A 22,441-nucleotide genomic window follows, 5' to 3' on the forward strand; every position below is an offset into this window, starting at 1 on the left:
CACATTGAATCTGTGTACTTTTACTGATATAGTAACGCGTTGAAATGCATTAAGCCACTACACACCTGGATGCCACTTTTGAGAATGTGTGATTCACTGTATATGTTTATGTTTTCCGCTTCACTGTACAATACTTTTTTAATATTTATAATCACTGGAAATGTAACTCATCCCACCGCTGCCATCACCTGTTCTGGTTATTGATTGAGTGTTCTTATAGTTGCTCGCCTTTCATAAGAGTAATGTTAGTCTGTCCATTTTTCATCACTGTATTGGTAAGAGAGTTTATCAGTGGCAGTGTTTAATGCTGAAACACAATTGGGTGTTTTCTAGTTATTTTACACACACACACACACACACACACACACACACACACAAACTGTATAAATATGAGGAAGACTTCCTGTAGGGTGTCTATCAGAGCACAGCAGAGGTGAGGTGTGCATCATTATCACCACCACCACCACCACCACACACACTCCATCCCACACACCATCATCAACAACACCACCACTTCTCACACCACCATCACCATCACCACCCACATCTCCATCACCACCGCCACTCACACCTCCATCACCACCACCAGTCACACCTCCAACCACATCTCCACCACCACCATCCACACCACCATCACCACCACCACCACCACCCACATCTCCACCACCACCACCACCCTTTGCGTAGGAGTGGAAGGAGAAAGTAGGATGGAATCATGACAGACAGAAGAGGATGGCTGGAGAGACGAAATAAGGAATAAGAATATGAGGATAAGTGAAGATAATTACACAGATGAGTAAGATTATTAAACCGAGTTACAGAAGATATGGAAGAGCACTAAGAAGATAAACTGGTGAGAAACAAGGAGTGGAAGGGTACTGGTGAAAGTAGGCAACGTCTGACACGACTGAAAATTCGATAGTCGTCACCAGCAGATTAAAGAAGGACGGGTTAAATTCATTCCTGGGGTTAGCTGAACACTTGGGTATGAATTATTGATAACCGGTTGTGTGTTCCTGTGTTTATATATTCACGGTGATCGAAAAGTTCCTATGTACCTAAAATAACGAAGATGGTCTAATCACCACTACACAGTCCGCGCAAACACCGTCCCCTGAAAGCCTGTCTGTTCCCTCATCCCCAGGTGACCTTGACTTACCTGTGTCCCCAGATGACCTTGACTGACCACCATTCTCGTAACTTTACCAAGACTTTGATCTCAGTGTCTGTCACCCCTGGGCTCACACCTTTCTCCTCGGTGGCTGAACTTGTATAAATATTGTCTCGGTGCCTCAGTGGGTAACGAAATTCGGGATGAAGCCTCGACCCTCACACTCTGCTAGCGTTGGTGCCTCGACCAATAACCAAACCTCGTGCACGGCCCCTTGTACACCACTGCTGTAGGTTCCTTTTGTGATTTTTCGCTATGTAGAATAACAGCCAGACTCCGGCACCGACTTTTTTATACATCTGTTGACAACTGGTGACCGCAGGGGTATTCATAATAACGTTTTCAGTAAATGATATACAAAGTCTTTCTGTCCGTCTGTCTGTGTGTGTTTCCGTGGTGTCACAGATTATTGGCATATATATATCTGTCTTCTTTCTTCTGCGATACATCGCTCACCGTCTTCCAGGTGTCGTGGGGACAGCGCCAGGGTAGAGCGGTGGTGCTGGTGGAAAGTTTAAGGTAAAAACGTGGCACGGGAGCGTGACCGTCTGATAGCTGTGGGCCTGAGCTTTATGGTGGGGCTTCAGGAGGCCGCCCACTTAGGGAGGCGCATAATCTGTGGGCCGGTGATAACGCCACCTCCAAAATGGATAGGAGTTCCTGACAGAGCCTGCAGGGGACGCGGCCACCACCCTGCCACACCCACCACCTCTCCAGGCCACTCACCTAGCTGGATTTTGGGTGTTTCAGAACTTCATCTTACTCCTTCCTTTTATTTACACAACTGACACAAAATAACAATGGCTTAATGTCACGATAGTTCGGGTTGTACCTGAGCACAACGCAAAGTTCCCTGATTCAGTCTTTAGTGTTTCCTTCACAAGCGAATGGTCAGGAGATTAATTTCCAATCAGAGTGGACGACTGATTGTGGAGGACTCAGCCAGAAATAGGTATACTATCGGGCGTGTTCGCTGCTAGAGGAACAGCCCTAAGATGAACTATCATCCTGACAAGGGATGAAATAAGCCAATACCTCGAATGTTTACAATCACGTCAGCATCTGTCCGGCCACCTACACCACAGCAGAAGATGCTCGTCATTGGAAAGAACAAAGAAGTACACACAATAAGCGCTCATAACTTGTTCCACTATTGATTCTGTTCAGTCTGACCAACACATCATATATCTTCTTAACTAAAGACAAAGTCCCCTGTAAAAAAGTTACAGAATGTCCGTCACATCCTTGTTTAATCTGTCAATAGTTTGGTAGTACAGACAACAGGTGTGGGAAGGTAAGTCGGCCTGGTGCAGGATTCATCCCTTGTTTGGTGAACTCTGGGAATTTTTCTCAAGAGTTTTCGCCGCAGTTGGTATTCCAGCAGACGGTGATGGTGATCCCCGGCAGGAGTGTAAGAGTGTGTCCTGTGGGTATGCAATAGTCATAAATGATTCCTCTATCATCGAAAAAGATGGTCTCATCTTCAAGTCCCTTGTGACCGGGAATATTTTTTATGTGTCGTACCTCCAGACACACTCGCTGGATCCTGTCGTGAGTTTCTGTTGCGGTTTTACTGAGCCGCCAGCAATACTTGACGGCCTTCCCTCGCTCGATTTGCAAATCCATGATGGGAAGGCAACGCCACCTTCTAGGGCCGCTCTGCTGAGGCTAAATGACCGAATAAAACGAATCACCTTAGTCACTGACACAGGGCGACACATGTGTAGTATTACTGTCACATCTAGGAGTCTGTATTAATATGTACCATCCTCTACATTGTATAAACAACTAACTGTTATCGTTAGCGTTACTGTACAACACACACATAACCACCTCCTCACTCCCTCACCACGAGAACTTCTCCCTCACAACACACCGAGATAAGTTAACAAACAACGACTTGATATACATAATGGTGGTTGAGGATGAGACGACTCTCGATGTCTCACCAGGGAAGATAAATATAAAGTTTCTTCGGTGTTGCCGCCATCCGCAGATAAACGATAGATAAGGTAAATAAGGAAGTTGTGTCACTTCCGAGAAATGAAGCAAAAAATCAAACACGATGGAATATTAAGATGAGCTAACCGATACTGAAAACAACATCGATGCCTCAGAGGTTCTTTATGATCGTTGTCATGATAACGAAAAGGTTTAACAATTACCAGTATCCAATAATGTACAGAGGCCCTCACGCTCTTAGCTCGGGCGGGTGGAAACAAAACTTACACTGAAAATATCTTAAAAATTCATCAACAATTTTTTTTTTTTTTTTCTTTTTACGGGGAATAGCCCACCCGGGCACAGGTCATCGACCCACATCGAGGCCTAGGTGGCGAAAAAAGAAAAAAAAGAAAAGGTAAAGGTTATATTAATCTACACCACGAAGATGCCAGAAGACCAGCTTTTTAAAGCGAGACAGATTGCATGAGTGTGGAAATACAGAAGAAGGCAGAGCATTCCACAGATTGGCTGTGTGAGGAAAGAAGGATGTACTATAACGGGTTATCCTAGTGTGACCGACATCCACAGAGAAATGGTGGGCACCGCGGGCAAGACGTGTGCTGGCGGTACACAGGATGCCAAATCCCCCGAACATTGCCCGTTAAAGTACCTGTAAAAGAGAGAGAGTGAAGCAACATTGCGACGAAGAGAAAGGGAAAAAAGATTGTCAACTAAAGGAGGAGAGTTAATAAGACGAAATGTCTTTGATTCCACCCTATCTAACAGTTGGACAGAAGAAGAGAGCAGATATGAGAGCAGTACTCTAAGTTAGGACGAACGACTCCCTTATATACTTGAAGCAACTGCTCAGGAGCGAAGTAACTACAGCATCTGTACAGCATTCCCATCTTTCTGGAGGCAACTTTAGTAATGTTGAGGATATGTGGCTTCCATGACATAATAGAGGAAATGGTGAGGCCTTGCATATATATTTTAGAATTTGGCAGAATGATAGCGTCCTGAAATATGATTGGTGGGAGATCATCTAATTTGGAAAGTGTAATTGGTAAATACTGAGTTTTATTACTATTGAATTTAACGAAGTTTCTACCTCCCCATTTAGAGATGCTGCACAGATCTGCATTGACAGATGTAATGATATCAGCTCTAGAAACAGATCTAGTTTGAGAATTAGGGGGAAGGGGAAAATGTGAAGAAGAGTGAAGAGTAGAATCATCAGTGTAAGAATGGATAGCATTAGTTGTAGTGTGAAATAAATCATTGATAAAAAGAAGGAAGGGAGTAGGTGAAAGAGCAGAACCCTGTGGGACACCACTATTGGTAGAGAAAGAGCGAGAGGTCGATCCCTCGACAACAACTGCCATGGATCAGTTCGCAAGGAAGCTAGAGATTAGAGAACAAAGTGGGGGAGAGAAACCATAAGAGGGAAGTTTAGACCCATTTTTATTACTACTACTACTACTACTACTTACTACTATTTTTCTCTATGGGTCATTAAAGATTCCATGTCAAGGAACTAATAATTAACACCAATGGGACAACTAATTTGAGGCGATATTTTTGAAGAGATAAAAGAAAAACTATTTATATCTGGGACACCTGAAGATTAGTATCCCAGCTTATTTCACCTTAAGATTAACAACCCAAATTTATTCTAATCTAATCTAACCTAATGAAACCAAACCAAATATAACCTAACCTAACCTAACCTAACCTAACCTAACCTAACATAACCTAACCTAACGCAGCTAACCCAAGTCACCGTCTACAGCACACGTCACCAACGGTCTCCATTATATGCACTCTTACCATCCTGGAAACACACAACTCAGCAAACGATTTTCCTCCACCAATACAACACTAATCATCGTTCTTGGACGATATTGCCTGGATTACAATAGCGATATAAACAAAAGAAAAGTTGATGTAGCAATGGTGAATTTAGTATTTACCACAACAGAAAATAGCTGATTGGAGTAACGATTTATCCAGCATCTCTCCCGACTGTTCCATGCAAGGCCCCGCTGTGTGGCAGATTCATTTCACTGTGGAGTTTTAATAAGCAGCTGTCTTTATACGAGGTTCACAGGCATTGTCTATCTTATGTTTATGTCTCTGACACACACACACACACACACACACACACACACACACACACACACACACACACACACACACACACACACACACACACACACACACACACACACACACACACACACACACACACACACACACACACACACACACACACACACACACACACACACACACACACACACACACACACACACACACACACACACACACACACACACACACACACACACACACACACACACACACACACACACACACACACACACACACACACACACACACACACACACACACACACACACACACACACACACACACACACACACACACACACACACACACACACACACACACACACACACACACACACACACACACACACACACACACACACACACACACACACACACACACACACACACACACACACACACACACACACACACACACACACACACACACACACACACACACACACACACACACACACACACACACACACACACACACACACACACACACACACACACACACACACACACACACACACACACACACACACACACACACACACACACACAGTTGTAGGAAGAGCATCATAATCTGATGATCCCCAGCCAAGGTGTTAATTAATTAAAGTGTTTGTACAGGTGTTAATGCATGAAAAGATAAACATTTAGGGTTTTTACTTACTCTGTTTAGGTGTTAATGAGTAAAACGGTTGATAATTAGTCTGTACAGGTATTATTAGGTCAATAATATTACTATTAAACTTCGTTCAGGTGTTTTTGAATAATGTTAATAATTAGTCTTTGAACATTAATGTGGAAGCTGGGTGAGGGTCACCACCTCAGTCAACGGGCTGTTTGTCACTGTGTCATCTATACTAATACACTGTTATAGCTCCCGTTTGAGTCTGTAATGATCCCAGTGGTCACACAGTACGACAAACTCTAATAAGTTTTTCAATTAATATTTTTGTTGTTAAACGAAACCCGTCATCAACATGCAGAAGAGGAGAAAAACTCACCTGCGAATATTATGAAAATTAAATTGTACAATAATGTGAGGCAGAGTGTAGGTGATGGCGTGCTGGAGGCCATCCTAGTGTGGGTGAGGCCAGGTGACACCTGCCACCACCACCAAGAGTGTGAGGCCAGGTGACACCTGCCACCACCACCAAGAGTGTGAGGCCAGGTGACATCTGCCACCACCACCAGGAGTGTGAGGCCAGGTGACATCTGCCACCACCACCAAGAGTGTGAGGCCAGGTGACATCTGCCACCACCACCAAGAGTGTGAGGCCAGGTGACACCTGCCACCACCACCAGGAGTGTGAGGCCAGGTGACACCTGCCGCCACCACCACCACCAGGAGTGTGAGGCCAGGTGACACCTGCCACCACCACAGGAGTGTGGTGAAGGTGTGGAGGGAGAAGGGACCTGTGTAGGTTGTGAGACCCTGGGTGGCCCATCAGGAGGGCGGAGGTAAATAACCACGTTTGAGGTAACGACAAGGTTCCAGCTGTGTGTACACAGGTCTCAGTCTTGCAGAAGTCCACCCAAATAACAGTCATTAGCCAGAGACAATGTCCAACTTCTTTATTCCATAACTCATAAATGTATGAACAGTGAACAGTAAAGGCGCCGACCAACGTCTAGGTTCTAAAGAAGAGTAAAGGCTTGTGTATGTATCGTGTTACGTCAAGATCTTCCCAGGGTGTTGATCAGGGAGGAGAGCGATTGTGTGTGAGGGGGATCGTGCTGCCAGGACTGGACTGAAGCAAGTGTTGGTAGTTAGGAAGGCGGTGAAGATCACTGAATAAAAACACTTAAAGGAAGGAGATCACCTAGACATCAATATCATCATTATTATTGGCAACTTAAACTTGGAATATAACTAGTGTACAAGAGACCCGCCGAGCCTTACTGTTTATCATGGATGTTAATAACTGATGTCGAACACAAATCTGAACGGAGACCATTCAAGGAGCTTCCCGACACAGTTTCATTAAGAGGGACAGACGACAGACAGGAGATCATAGCTGTAATTCATTCAGACAGACTAACACAAAAACAAAAAACAGTTCGACTTTAAGAACTTTTAGACAAAATACGATAAAAACAAGGTGGTTCGAGCGGGCGGAAAGGCTTGTAGCACAGTCTGTAAGAAAAAAGTTTTGAATATTGAAAAGAAATCGATGTAGCGTGTTTGTGGGAGTGATGGGTGGGCCGTGAGAGGCGCAGCAGCGGTGTCGTGGACTATAACACACGTACAGGAAGGTGCGACGATCACGACGGCGTTGACAAGCACAGAGGAAGTCGTCTTCCGCTGAAGCTCGCAAGCGAAGCTCAAATATTGAAGAGGAAGGCAAGCGTGTAGAGGGACAGCTGTGTGGCTCTGGAGAGTTGGTGTAAAATAGTGGCATAACTTTTGATCAACGAGATAAATCCGGGAAATTGTGGAACTGCAGCCAATGTCCTTAACGTTCACACTATTGTTTACTCTCTCAGCCATCTTCAATACTGTGGTGGAACCCGCAGTGTTCTTCCTAAAGACCCAAACAAACACTAGAGCTGTATGTGTGATGCCCATCTGGCTGGTCACCTCCCTCTCCCCTTACTACTGTAACAGATACTTCATACTATGGCAGTAAGTATTCACGAGAGCGAAGGTACTATGGTAACATGTACTCAAGTAGGCCTATCTGGCAACAAGTACTCACGTGGAAGGCGGAGTCGTAGCTTATCTTGGCAATGGACATCTTCTTGGCGGCGCCGGAACCCCAGCAGCAGCGGTCGGCCACGTGGGCCAGGAGTGCAGCCCGGGCCTGGTGGTCGGTGATTTGCGGGCCAGGTGGCAGCGGTCCGCGCGTCTCCGTGCGGTCACGGTCCTCCTCCACACCTCCATTAGGCGGCGGCACCGATACTGTGGGAGAGAGTTGGACTTTAATTGTGAGGACAAGTTCGGTATACTGTAGGGAGGGGGGTAGTAGTGGTGCTGGAGGGGGGAGGGTAGTGGTGCTGGAGGGTAGTATGGTGCTGGAGGGGGTGTAGTGCTGCTGGAGGGGTGGTGCTGGAGTAGTGGGGTGTGAGTGGTGCTGGAGGGTGTAGTGGTGCTGGAGGGTAGTAGTGGTGCTGGAGAGGTGCTGGAGGGGGTAGTGCTGGAGGGGTAAGTAGTGGTGCTGGAGTAGGGTAGTGGTGCTGGAGGGGGTAGTAGTGGTGCTGGAGGGGGTAGTGGTGCTGGAAGTGGTGGAGGGGGTAGTGGTGCTGGAGGGGGGTAGTGGTGCTGGAGGGGGCAGTAGTGGTGTGCTGGAGGGGTGGTGGTGCTGGAGGGGTAGTAGTGGTGCTGGAGGGTAGTAGTGGTGCTGGAGGGGGTAGTAGTGGTGCTGGAGGGGGTAGTAGTGGTGCTGGAGGTAGTAGGAGAGTAGTAGTGGTGCTGGAGGGGGTAGTAGTGGTGCTGGAGGGGGTAGTGGAGCTGGGAGGTAGTAGTGGTGGTGCTGGAGGGGTAGTAGTGGTGCTGGAGGGAGTGTAGTAGGAGGTGGTGCTGGAGGGGTAGTAGTGGTGCTGGAGGGGTAGTAGTGGTGCTGGAGGGTGTAGTGGTGCTGGAGGGTAGTAGTGGTGCTGGAGGGGGTAGTGGTGCTGGAGGGTAGTGTGGTGCTGGAGGGGTGGTGGTGCTGGAGGTAGTAGGTGCTGGAGGGTAGTAGTGGTGCTGTAGTAGTGGTGCTGGGGGCAGTGGTGCTGGAGGTGTAGTGGTGCTGGAGGGGTAGTAGTGGGTGGGAGGCAGTAGTGTGCTGGAGGGGGTGGCTGGAGGGGTGGTAGTGGTGCTGGAGGGCGGTGGTACTGGGGAAGTACCAAATGAGAGTAATTTGTTCAGTGGCAGACAGGCAGAATTAATAATTATGTGGGGTGGTAGCAGTGGTACTAGGGGGGGGGGTGGGTCGACGCTTACGCAATCAAAGTTACGCGAGAGGGTGACGAAGTAGTGTCAGGGAGGGAGGTGGAGAGAGCAAAAGAATTGACGTTGTTGTTGGTGCCAATACTAGTGTGTGTGTGTGTGTGTGTCAGAGAGCAGTACCAGGATGGGGTCATTCAGTAATAGGTACAAGGGAACTAGTAATGTCAAGACACTGTTGAGTTTCAGGATAATTCAAACGAACATTCAGTCAGCAACATTAGGGACTGCTAGACTAGCCTCATGCAGGACTGTGATGTATGTGTGTTGTGCAGCACCTTCGGTTCACCAACATTCTAAGACACTGATACCTGGGACACCGTTGTAATTTATACCATGTTAAATTATCTTTAAAAAAAAGTAGTCCAGGTGAGTTTTAGAATGGTGGTGAGTGTAACAAGTGAATGACTCCACAAGGTTGTACATATTATACTGCATGACTAAAACACGGCGGAGTCCAGTGTATTCAAGCCTCAGCGATCAGCTGCAGTCACAACTTTACTGAAACAAGTCCGAGGTGTAAACCCTCGGACTACACTCACTGTTCACGTCATAGAGGTCATTCTCACACACAGGGTAGTTCTTGAGGTGAAGCGACGAAGCAACAAGGTCAAGATCACAGAGCAGGTGCTGAAAGGTAGGCAAGTAGGGGTCGAGGACGGAGGGCCGTGAGCGGGGCGACTTGTTAGACTCAGAGGAGTGGTCGAGAATGTCCCTTTCCTTGCGGTTGGAGCGCTGCAACCTGTTGTTGCCCCGCGTCCCGCGCCAGTTGATGATGGTCCCTGACCCGTCCTGCACCGCCGACAGCCCAAGACTTGGGTAGTTCTCGATAAGCTCGAAGGTGAACTCTCCGCCGGCTTCAGCCCTGAGCGGTCCGGCGATGCGGCCGCCGCGCTGGTCCAGAAGAAGGACTCGGCGCGGCGGCGGCGGACCGTTGTTAGAGGTGCTGCAGGCAGCCGTCGTGGTCGTGGTTGTCGCCACGTGGACGCGAACCACTTCCTCCTGATGCAACACCCTCCCATTCATGGCCGCCCCCCGCCCCTGGGCCGCCCAGCCGGCGTGGGCGAGCAGGTCCGGGGCCCCTGGGGGCGGCCGGGGGGTGTCCCTAGGGCCCGTGCCTGGGAGCCCTCACACCCACGCGTCCTCTGGCGGGCGACAGCAGTTCAGTTCATGTCCGGGACTCGCTAGTCACCGTGGCGGCGACCATGGCGCCCGGCATGGTTCCGGGGCCAGACACCACGAGCACGTCATGCCGCTACTGTAGCCTCACCATCACACGGCCGGGCAGCACTAGTTCACCTCCTGGCGGGGCACCAACTATCTCACCATCACACGCGCTACCACTGCCTCACCATCACCCGGTACCTGTGTCTCACCATCAGCCGGGGTCACCAGCAGTCTCAGTCCTCCCGCCCGCTGACACTCCTCGCCCAGGTTGGCTGTGTGTACCCTGCCACCTCCCCGCGCCCTCCACTCCTTGCCCGTCGCCACGCCACTCTCGCACCTCACTCCTCACCTCTCCCTCTCCCACCGCTGCTACCTCCTTCATTCACGCCATGTCTCCCTCATCAGCACTGGCGTGGGGAGGGGGCGCTCTGGTTGAGGAGGAGGCGCAGTTGTTGGCGTGGGGGACACTCTTATTAAGGAGAAAAGGCAGCTGTGGGCGTGGGGGGAGCGCTCTTTTTTATGAGGGCGCACAAGTGTGGGCGTGGGGGGGAGGGGCGCAGGTAGCGTGTTCTCTGACGCTCTGTCGTGCTGAGGTGAGACCTGGGCGAGGTGTGAGTGGATCAGGGCGCCGCTCAGCTTAATTTTGCTCAGTGTCCAGTTAGCTGCCGGGGAAGAGAGTGTGGGGTTGAGGGCTGTGGTGCAAGACACTTTCCTCGGCTCTCACAGCACAACACCGACAGTAGTTTCTCAAAATCCTACACAAACTCGGTCACTGTAACAACGTGTAACACAGTCTGCCACGTAACGCTGTGTTCTATACCTGCCTTGCAATTAAATTCATGAAGTGTGGCGTGAACGGTGACTCAAACCGTAACCTGTGACTCAACCAATGACACCGTGACTCAACCAATGACACCGTGACTCAACCAATGACACCGTGACTCAACCAGTGACACCGTGACTCAACCAATGACACATGACTCAACCAATGACACATGACTCAACCAATGACACATGACTCAATGACACGAGACTCAACCAATGACACGTGACTCAAACAGTGGCAGGTGACCCAACGTTTAAATTAGAGACCCTAATTTATTCCACCTTCTAACTAAACATCATCAACATTACCTAATTGGGGGGCTAGCGTTAGGTTAGGTTAGAGTTAAGTTAGGTTAGGTTAGGTTGGCGTTAGGTTAGAGTTAAGTTAGGTTAGGTTGGCGTTAGGTTGGCGTTAGGTTAGAGTTAGGTTAGGTTAGGTTAGTGTTAGGGCGTGAAGTGTTTGGGGTGTTTAATTATCCGACAATGACCAAAACCAATAAGCTTTTTCCTCGACCTGAGCGGTATGTGTGTGTGTCAAGTTTTGTTGACATGTATGAAGCAGCACATAAGTTATTATCCGGATAAGATAGTGTTAACGGACAAACGGACTGACGAACACAAGGAAAATAAGACGACTGTATAAAAACGTACGTGTTGGTGGGTGATGACGGGGAGGAGACAGGAAAGGAGGGAAAAAAGGGGGGGTGTGACGTAGAGTGACAGAAGGGGTTAACAGAGGGTGGAGGAGGTGAGTGCTAGGCCAAACCCGCGGCCAGGAGGGGGGGGGGGCAGGCAAAAAATACCTCACCCTCGGAACACTCAACAAACACTTGAGTACTTCAAAGTGGGTGACCTGTCCCTCGAGGGTTACCCCTGACTCACCTCCAGGTTCTCTCGAAGGAGCTCTAAACACCTGTGAGTCACTTCAGGTATACCCATGAGTCACTGAGCTAACTTCAGGTATCCAAGAGTCAGCAGCAGAGTCAGTAGTGAGCTAGACACACGACAGAGCTCTTCCTCAATGATGATCTAAGGTGTTATTTCCGCAGGTAATTTGTCACGTAGTTCTCACCCGGATTTAGGAGCATCATGGATGACTCTCTGACTTTCACTGCTGGACAAAGCTCTCAACACCCACAAGCAGCTAAGTCCTCACCCCTCCCTCACGTCCGTCTCCATCAGGAAGACTCTCCCAGGTACAAGTCTCAGCACAGTTTTGACGCCATTTGTACATCAGACTTTGTGTTTGATTAAGTTAGCCAGTTAGATATTCTTTCAAAACAACATATTGAGGAAAGTTTAACGTACTAGGTTATGAGAATCCGCGCCCTGGTCATTTTTCGAGCGTTTTAGCGGCTTTACTCATGTGACTGTTACCGCCGAGTCTGAGCCCAACCATCAGTTCACTTGCTGGAGCTGGCTGAGGCGAGAACCTCCGTCGGCCGAGACATTCTCTGTTTTAACTCCTTCACTACAAGGACGTGAACCACTTTTAATATTTTATCTGGGTGACGCCTGACGATGTTACTCATCATATAGATACCTCCTGAAGGTGAAGGAAGACCAAGACGTTATGTAATTACAGTACTTAAACGAGTGTGTTCTGGTGATGCCCCTCCCCCTCCCTCCCCGGCTGTAGTTTATTACACAACGAGTCATCACTCCCAAGACCACTGGAGCCGAACCCTTATGACACGAGCACGTAACTCACCTATACACACCGTTTATAACAAGTGGACGAGTTACTTAAATTATTATTATAGACAAATAGTTAGTCAGAAAGAGACATAGACAGTCAATGTCAATCTCTCTCTCTCTCTCTCTCTCTCTCTCTCTCTCTCTCTCGTCTGTGAACAAAAACGCTAAATATAAACAAGGGTTGACCATCTCGGCGCCAATGTACTGAACAATCTGAGAGAGGGTGAGGCGCGTCACCTCCACAGTCCACTGATAGTAAGGCCGCTCTTATACTACAGTGTTCAAACAGATGACCTTCCATCCTGGCACAAAATGAACTTTGGAACTCGTCTGGTGCACAAAGGGGGGAGCGTTCCTTCCCGGATACATCATTCCTGTCTAACATATTCTTACATGACGGAGAGGCTGCAGGTGTAGGAGGTATATCTGGCGCCGGGTGGATCACTGTGCATGACCCACCTGCCTAAACAACAGTCTATCATTATCTTCCTCACTTTTTTTTCTTTTATTCCCCTAAAAAAAAAAAATACATGATCCTTCTTCTACAGCCAGTGACGTGAGTACCTGTCCCGCCCTTGTTTTGTTGGCGGTCTGTCTGTAAGTTTTCCTTCCTGGCCAAAAGTGAGTAATTAACCAGGTGTCGTACAGGTAAAATACACCATGAATCTCTTCCTGGATTTTGTACTTGGCTGTTATGATATATTATTCCAGCTTTATGTACGAGTTATCATACGTGTATACTTGTGACCTTCACCTAAATCAACTTTAAATTTAGGGTTGTGTTACCTGTGTACTGACTATACGGATCACTGAGAAACATTCATCATGAGAACTTTATTGACACAAGAGTTTATGTCCCGAATAAGGAAACGTTTAATGGACAATCAAACGTGAAATATTTCCTTTACAAACGTGAGAATATTGTCAATAAGATAAATCACAATCGGTGGAGCCAAATAACATGTGTTGAGGGAGTTTCATTCCGGGTCATCACTCACTACCTGACGGAGACGCTGGAGAAGTAATGACTCACTGGAGACGTTTTGTGCCGCGATATAACCTTATAGTAAGAACCGCCTCGACATACACAGCTTTACCCGCTAAATTACCTTCCTGGGTAGACTCATATTACATCCTGGCCACATACCACAGCCTGGCCATACACCATAGCCTGGCCACACACCACAGCGGGGCCACACACCACAGCGGGGCCACACACCACAGCGGGGCCACACACCACAGCCTGACCACACACACACACACACACACCACGGCCTGGCCACACACCACAGCGGGGCCACACACCACAGCCTGACCACACACACACACACACACACACACACACACACACACACACACACACGGCCTGGCCACACCACAGCCCTAGCCACACACCACAGCAGGCCACACACCACAGCTGGGGCACACACACAGCCGGGCCACAGCCGCCTTTGTGTCGCAGTTTCTCAGGTCTATTAATCACCTCCTTGAGTTGAACGTCTCCATCTGGCAGGAGATGACAGGGGTGGGGGGCGAAGGGGGGGGTTGAGGTGAGAGAATGGGGAGGGAGCGAGGGAGGGGAGATGAGAGAAGGGGGGAAGGGGGGGAAGGTGAGAGGAGGAGATGACGAGAGGAGATTTGGGGTGAAAGTAGGAGGAGAGGAGGTGTCGGGCGAGAGGATCAGAGTGAGGGAAGGGGTGAGGGGAGGAAGGTAGAATGGGGAGAAGGTGCGCTTAGTTAAGGGGGTGTGACCTTTCCACCCACATCTCTCTCTCTCTCTGTCTCTGTCTTTCTCTCTCTCTCTCTCTCTCTCTTCTTTCCCTTTATCCTTAAATTCGCTTGTGAATGAGAATAAGGGGAGAGGAAATAGGTAGGGGAGGGAAATTAGGTAGGGGAAGGGGAGGGGAAGTAGGTAAGGGGAGGAAGAATAAAATTAGATAGGAGGAGGGGAAGGGGGAAGTAAGGAGGGGTAGGGAAGGGGGAATAGGACGGGGAAGGGAAGCAGGTAGGGGGAGGGGAAGTAGGAAGGGGTAGGGAAGCAGGTAGGGGGAATAAGGGGCATAAATGGGGGAATTGGGCATCATTTAGGGTGAGGTCACTTGGCATACCTATCAACACTATGGTTGAATTAATCAATCACAAATTAGTGTTGACAAAATTCTATTAAATGAAAGGATTTAAAACAATGATTAGTTACCATAAATACATACCGCCCCTCATCCCCCCCCCTCACACGACCCTCCTCCTCTTCCCCAACTCTCCTTTTCACCCCCAGGGCCCATACACCCCCACCTTCCCCCGACGCCTCTCTTCCCTTCTCTCCCCTCTCTTCTCTCCCCGTCTCCCCTCTCCACCCCGGTATGTCTTCACTAGCCCCTCATCACACTCAGGTTACATATACATTCTGTAAGTATAATTTTCTCCCTTTAACGGTATAAAATAAACGTTATCTAGGTGAGGTAGAGTCTCAGTGTAACCTTGATTTATGACATTGTTTTGGTGTTAAGTGACTAAGGTGATCTTATTTAATATCTCCAGTTTGGGAATATAGTCATCATAGCAAAGGACTGAGAATCTATTTCTATATCGTAACTTCAACTTAACCAGTCTTACGGATCCATTTACGGGACAAAAATATTCAACCTACGATCTTTTGAGAATCTATCTTTGTGTTACAGATTAAGTCATGGCAGTTGGACACATTTTCACGTCTTCATTTAGGAGAAATATTCAAGGTGCCAACTACTGAGAACTTTGGACCAGAGTCACAAGATGAGTGTGTCGACTGCTGGAGGAGGACGGGAGGGCTGGAGGAGGAGGGCTGGAGGGCTGGGGGAGGAGGGCGGGAGGGCTGGGGGAGGAGGCGGAAGATAGAGGGAACGAGGATAGGAGGGCCGAGACTGGAGGAAGGAGGGCTGAAGGTGGAAGGCAGGGGGACAAGGGGGGGGCAGGCAGGGGCAGGGCAGGGAGGCAGGACAAGGAGGCAGGCAGGAGGGTAGGGCAGGGGGCAGGACAGTGGGCAGAGCAGGGGGGCAGGAGGTCAGGGAAGGGGGGGAGGGTAGACCAGAGGGTGTAGTGGTAATGCGAGGATGGAAACTAAACAGCGGTGGTAGAGGCGGGCGAGCTGCTCACACCACTACCTCACTAATATGCAAATATAAAGAAAACTTGAAGGGAGTGACTGACGGGAGGGAAGGAATGTGATGGTGGAGGGACGAGGTGTGGCGAGTGTGGTGGTGGAGGCACTTGAAAACTTTCACCACCGTAGTCGACGTTCCATCCTTCGAGTTCGCTGGGAAGTCAAGAGAACAAATGTCAGTATTCTCGCTGACACCAACTGTAGGAGCATCGAGGCTAACGGATAGTAAACGTAACGCTGAAGGGCAATTGAAAAGGTATAAGGATAGTCTTAAGACAAACCTGAAAAAGTGCCAAATCGACCCCCTCACCCACACCGTAACGCTTAGAGGAGCACCACACGAGAAGGTGTCAATAGTTTGGAGTTAGCCCGACTGCAAAGCGAGGCAGACAAGCGCCAACGCCGGGAAGACGCCTTTTTTTGCGGGAATAGCCCACACCCGGGCACAGGTCATCGACCCACAACGGCCTGGCGGGGGGGGCCAAAAAATAAGAGTAAAAAGAAATTATAAATAAAAGAGAAAACGATTATATTAATCTACATCACAAATATGCCGGAAAACCATCTTTTTGAAGTGAGACAGATTGTGTGAGTGTGTAGCCTTCCACATGTGCAAGATCTTTGAACGACCTTGTCGTCACCTCACCAACCTAGGTGACATCCTTAATAACTCTTATCATTGTATCACAGCTGGATGATCGTCATACTCGATTCCGAGTGACAGCAGAGTAGTAGTACGAGGCTGTGAGTGAGTGAGTGTGGTGAGTTAGGTTAGGTTAGGTTATTTTAAGTTAGGATATAGATTAAATTAGGTCAGGTTCAAAATCTGGAAATTAGCAAGATCCCATCACTAAAATCAGGCGTATTAAAAACCCAACTTACCCACCACCAAGAACAACCCTCTTTCTCTCTTTCTCTCTCTCTCTCTCTCTCAAAAGATTCTGTTGCCACTCACCAGAGAGCACCGCCACCACCCAGCTGCTTGTATCTAAGTCACGTGAAGGATATATGCAGGTCTCTCAGTTACCATCAGGACACGATGGCGTGCACACGTCCATCTGCCTGGCGAATTATTATTTTTTTTTATACCTCTCTTGAGCTAAGGCAGTGATGTATGTGCGTACGTTGTGTCTTGGTCATGGAGACAGTGCATTTAATACGGAGTGAATAGAAAGCTTGTGTGCCTTGTTCTTTTTGAATGGGAATAAAGCTTTGGGGTGGATTTAAACTTTTGTGAGAATTAAAATTTTGGGTGGATTAATCTCTGTATAATACAATAGACAGGTTAATCGCGGCATTACAGAGTCGACCGGAAACTGCCCCTGTATACCAATCTTCTTCAGCACACACACACACACACACACACACACACACACACACGCCAACTCCTCATCACAAGGACCAGAGTACCACCTCCTCTTCCTCTCATTCCAACCTCTGTTTACGCGTCTCCACAACACACTAACACGATCCAGTACAAGTGATGGAGGCCCACGTATATACAACATAAGTGACTGTTTATATCAACGAGGGTGAAGGTGAAGTGTAGTTAAGACTCAACGCATCTACTGAGGACTGATCGGTGCTGGGGTGAGGAGGAGGAGGAGGAGTCGATTTTATAAATTTTATGATGAATGAAACAAAGAAATATATATACAAACCTATAAACAAACACACACACACATATACACACATACACAGAAGCAAGCACACACAGACAATTAAACACACAAACAGAGAAAAAACACAAAAATTAACAAAGAAAAACACAAATACACACTCACAAACACACACACACACACACACACACACACACACACACACACACACACACACACACACCGATTGTTACATCCTCGTCTGGGCTGGGCTGGGGGGGGGGGGGGGGGGATAACAAGGTAAGTGCCAAGACAAGGAATGTGATTAACTTACATACGAGAGACATTCCACCTGGGGGCCACCTGTGTCTCTCTTACGCCACAGACTCTGACATTACGTGATCATACACTGCCATCACCTTATGTCATTATAAACCTACACCAGAAACCCACGACCTATCCAAGAAACCCACGATCTGGCCAAGAAACACACCTGTAATACACCTGTGACACACCTGTAATACACCTGTGACACAACTGTAACACCTGTAGCACACCTGAGACACACCTGTAACAAACCTATGACACACCTGTAACACACCTGTAATACACCTGAGACCACACCTGTAACATACCATACAGTAACACAACTGAAGGAGAACAAAACAACAACAAAAACAACAACGAAATAACCTCATAATTAGCAAGAGTGCCATAACATACTGGCACTAAGGACTTTCTCTACCTATTAGTGCCAGGTGCCATGTTTAAGAGCTCTCTTCCCCCCAAAGCATTAATCCAATAATTTAACGTCATTTCTACAGTAGTTCTTCAGTGTTATTATAAAGGTTTACAGTTTGGGGGAAGAGAGTTGTTTGTCCACACATCTTTATGCCGTTGTTTCCCTCACCTGATCTATCTTAACTGGGGTCTATTAGGGGTGAGGGGTCTATTAGGGTTGAGGGGTCTATTAGGGGTGAGGGGTCTATTAGGGGTGAGGGTCCACAGGGGTGAGGGTCTATTAGGTGAGGGGTCTACTAGGGGTGAGGGGTCTATTAGGGGTGAGGGGCCCATTAGGGTGAGGGGTCTATTAGGGGTGAGGGTCTATTAGGGGTGGAGAGGGCTCCACTAGGTGAGGGCTCCAGCCAGTGAGGGGTCTATTAAGGGTGAGGGCTCTATTAGGGGTGGAGGGGCCCATTAGGGGTGAGGGGTTCATTAGGACTGGAGCTCAAAAGAGAGAGAGAGAGAGAGAGAGAGAGACAGAGAGAGAGAGAGAGAGAGAGAGAGAGAGAGAAAAAGTGATCATACATTTTTCTTTAAGGGAGGAAAAATAAACAAGTCGAGGAGGTGATGCTGTGGGAGGGAGGGTGGGGGAAGGGAGAGAGGGTGGAGGAAGGAGAGGAGGAGGAATGAAGGAGGGAGGGAAAGGAGGAGGAGGAAAGAGGAAGAAAGATGGAGATAGAGGGAGAAAGTAAAAAGAGAGAAGGAGGATAAGGAGGGGGAGAAGAGAAACGATGAATCTCCAAAGAGAAGAAAGAAAGAATGGGAGATCACGACAAGCGAGGGGACTGTGTGTGTGTGTGTGTGTGTGTGTGTGTGTGTAAAAAGTAGAGGAAGGGGGAGGGATAGAGAGAGGAGAAGAAAGGGAAGGGGTAAGGTAACATAAGAGGGATCTGTCAGAAAAAACAAAAAACTCACGGGTTGTGTCAGGTGTAACTAAAAATAACACTGGCGGAGGTCTCTCTCTCTCTCTCTCTCTCTCTCTCTCAACACCACAACACTTCAGCCAACATCATCATCATCAAAGGGAGTTGCTAATCCCCTAACCTAACCTAACCTAACCTAACCTAACCTAACCTAACCTAACCTTCATGATACAGACAGCCCAGGTAGCGTTAAGTCCAGCCCTGGCGAGAGATAGATACATTAGTCCTCCTCCTGACGTAGAGGACACCCAGACCACAGCTGCGACACACAAAGAAAGAGAGAGAGAGAGAGAGAGAGAGAGAGAGAGAGAGAGAGAGAGAGAGAGTATACAACTTGCCGGGGACAAAATAGCTAGAAGTCACGAGCAAAAGACCAACTTATGGACAAGCAACACAACTAGGATGAACAGTTTCTCTACAATAACACACCTCTACCACTTCGTAGCCAATTTAAATTCACAGTTTATTAGCTGGCACTACTGTTAGGGTACAATTACCCAATTAAAAACATCATAAAAAAAAAAAATGGTTTTATAGGAGAATATATATAGCTTGGTGGTGGGGGGGCGAATACCTGGGTGTGTGTATGTATGCACATGTCTGAGTTACTCCTCTTACTGGTACTTCCTGTGGGAGGGGGGAGGAGGGGGGATCGGGGAGGTCGGGGAGGGAGGGGTGGGGGTCGAGGAGGGGCAGGAGGGTTGGGGTAATGGGAGGAGGAGGTGGGGCTGGAGGGGGTAGGGGATGGAGGAGGAGGAGAGGAGGGTAGGGAGGAAAGGATGGGGAGAGGAGGGAGAGAGTTAGAGAGGGAAGAAAAGTAAGGAGGGAGGGGAGTGATGATGGGAAGAAACTGGGAGATGGAAAAAAAAAGTAGCGAAAGAGGAGAAGAAAAGAAAAACAAGAGAAGGCTGAAAGTAAGGAGGAAAAGTCACACATAGAGAAAGCCGGACTAATACTACCGTTAACAGCCTCCCTGGATAATAAGTCTGTTAATTACCCTAATCCTGGATAATGTGGCCATCTGTTACCCCCCTCTCTTGGATATTACCACCATTAATTATCCTCAGTCCAGTAATAAGGTTCTTAATTAATATCTTTATGGATTATATGTAATTAAATTCCCTATAAATATCACGTCATTTATGTTGGCTCTGGATAATAGGTAATTAACTTCTATTATGATACTATTGAACCCATTTATGGGTAATTTGGCCAAAGTTTGTTATATTCAGATTTTAACCCAATTAGGATATGATTGTAACTCTCCGTGGGTAATGTTAACTTTATCCTGGCTAACATTAGATTAACTCCCTCGTGGATAATGGTATATTAAGTTCAACATGGATAATATTATCTTAATTACATCATGGATAATATCTTAACTATCTGGGTAATTAATTTTCCCTCCTTTATTTCTCTATAGTAAAAGCCTTGACCCTATCCCACTACACATTAACCACCACACTGTGTCATCACCCACTACACATTAACCCCCACACTGTGTCATCACCCACCACACATTAACCCCCACACTGTGTCATCACCCACTACACATTAACCACCACACTGTGTCATCACCCACTACACATTAACCCCCACACTGTGTCATCACCCACTACACATTAACCCCCACACTGTGTCATCACCCACTACACATTAACCCCCACACTGTGTCATCACCCACTACACATTAGCCCCCACACTGTGTCATCACCCACCACACATTAACCCCCACACTGTCATCACCCACTACACATTAACCACCACACTGTGTCATCACCACCATACATTAACCCCACACTGTGTCATCACCCACTACACATTAACCCTACACCGTGTCATCACCACTCACACATTGTAGCCCCCACACCGTGTCATCACCACCACACACACCCCCACACTGTGTCATCACCCACCACACACAGCCCCCACACCAAAGTCACCCACCACACATTAGCCCCCACACTGCAGTCATCACCCACTACACATTAACCCCACACTGTGTCATCCACCCACTGTACACATTAGCCCCCACACTGTGTCATCACCCACTACACATTAACCCCCACACTGTGTCATCACCCACTACACATTAGCCCCCACACTGTGTCATCACCCACTACACATTAACCCTCACACTGTGTCATCACCCACTACACATTAACCCCCACACTGTGTCATCACCCACTACACATTAACCCCCACACTGTGTCATCACCCACTACACATTAGCCCCCACACTGTGTCATCACCCACTACACATTAACCACCACACTGTGTCATCATCATTAACCCTGTGTCTCTTCATTACTCAACCTCGTCGATAATGTTGACATTATTAGCCTACAAATATGATCCAAATCAGGTGGCAAGTTATTGACACAAACGTCATCAAGAATACATTAGGCAAATTATTTTCCCTTGTGTTTTCATCCTTGACCTCATGACCTGACCTCCAGGAGCATGACCCAATGGAGGGGGGCGGGGGAGCATTTCATTTAGGTACGAAAAATCACTTCATTCGGGTGACAAAGACCTTGACTGAACCGGTAACGTGAGCCAGGGTTAGGTCAGCGGGGGTTAAGTTAGGTCAATGGGGTCTATCAGGACAGAAGGCCATTTGACCTACAACGGCGGGTAACGAGGTGTAGGAGCTGCATTATAATTGGCCCACATAAAACTTAACCTGGTATGGAGAATTAGGGCAGTAAAATATAATGGCGGGCGAAGATGCATAACAAGACATCAGCACTTGAAGATTTTTTGGGGGGATCACGTTACCTGGGAGGTTAGGTTAGGTTGGGTTAGGTTAATTGGGTTGGGTTAGGTTAGGTTGGGTTAGGTTAGGTTAGAATGGGTTGGGTTAGGTTAAGTTAGAATGGGTTAGGTTAGGTTGGGTGGTCGGTTTTGGATGAATCGTGTCAACTGCTTCTTCCACAAATACTTTAGGCCGCAGCTTCCAACCTGTTCGTGGTACTTCTCCATAATTGTACAGTACCTTCATCTTGCCCAAGAATCGCAGCTGAGGGAAGGAGCGATATCTTGCCTGCAGGAACACGTACGACTGTTTCTACACTCACTCGTGGCCACTGTGAGATGGGGACGACGGAGAGCTCAC

The 22,441-nt window shown here is 47.9% G+C and overlaps 1 protein-coding gene across 3 annotated transcripts in view; it reads right to left on the minus strand.

Annotated features, from left to right (window-relative positions):
- LOC121855866 (protein SSUH2 homolog) overlaps nt 1-22,441 on the minus strand; it is a 103,172-nt gene that overhangs the window by 23,124 nt on the left and 57,607 nt on the right. For 2 of the 3 annotated variants that reach the window (XM_042351035.1, XM_042351047.1), the window contains exons 2-3: nt 9,733-11,019; nt 7,962-8,164 (exon numbers count right to left, since the gene is read on the minus strand). In XM_042351035.1, coding sequence (XP_042206969.1) covers nt 7,962-8,164; nt 9,733-10,216 — 687 coding nt within the window. In that variant the 5' untranslated portion in view covers nt 10,217-11,019. Of the gene's footprint in view, nt 1-7,961; nt 8,165-9,732; nt 11,178-22,441 lie in introns of all 3 variants that reach the window. The other variant, XM_042351040.1, reaches the window with a different exon arrangement.

The sequence above is a fragment of the Homarus americanus genome, unplaced genomic scaffold (genome assembly GCF_018991925.1).
Source record: "Homarus americanus isolate GMGI-L3 unplaced genomic scaffold, GMGI_Hamer_2.0 scaffold1024, whole genome shotgun sequence".
In the NCBI taxonomy this organism is placed as follows: domain Eukaryota; kingdom Metazoa; phylum Arthropoda; class Malacostraca; order Decapoda; family Nephropidae; genus Homarus; species Homarus americanus.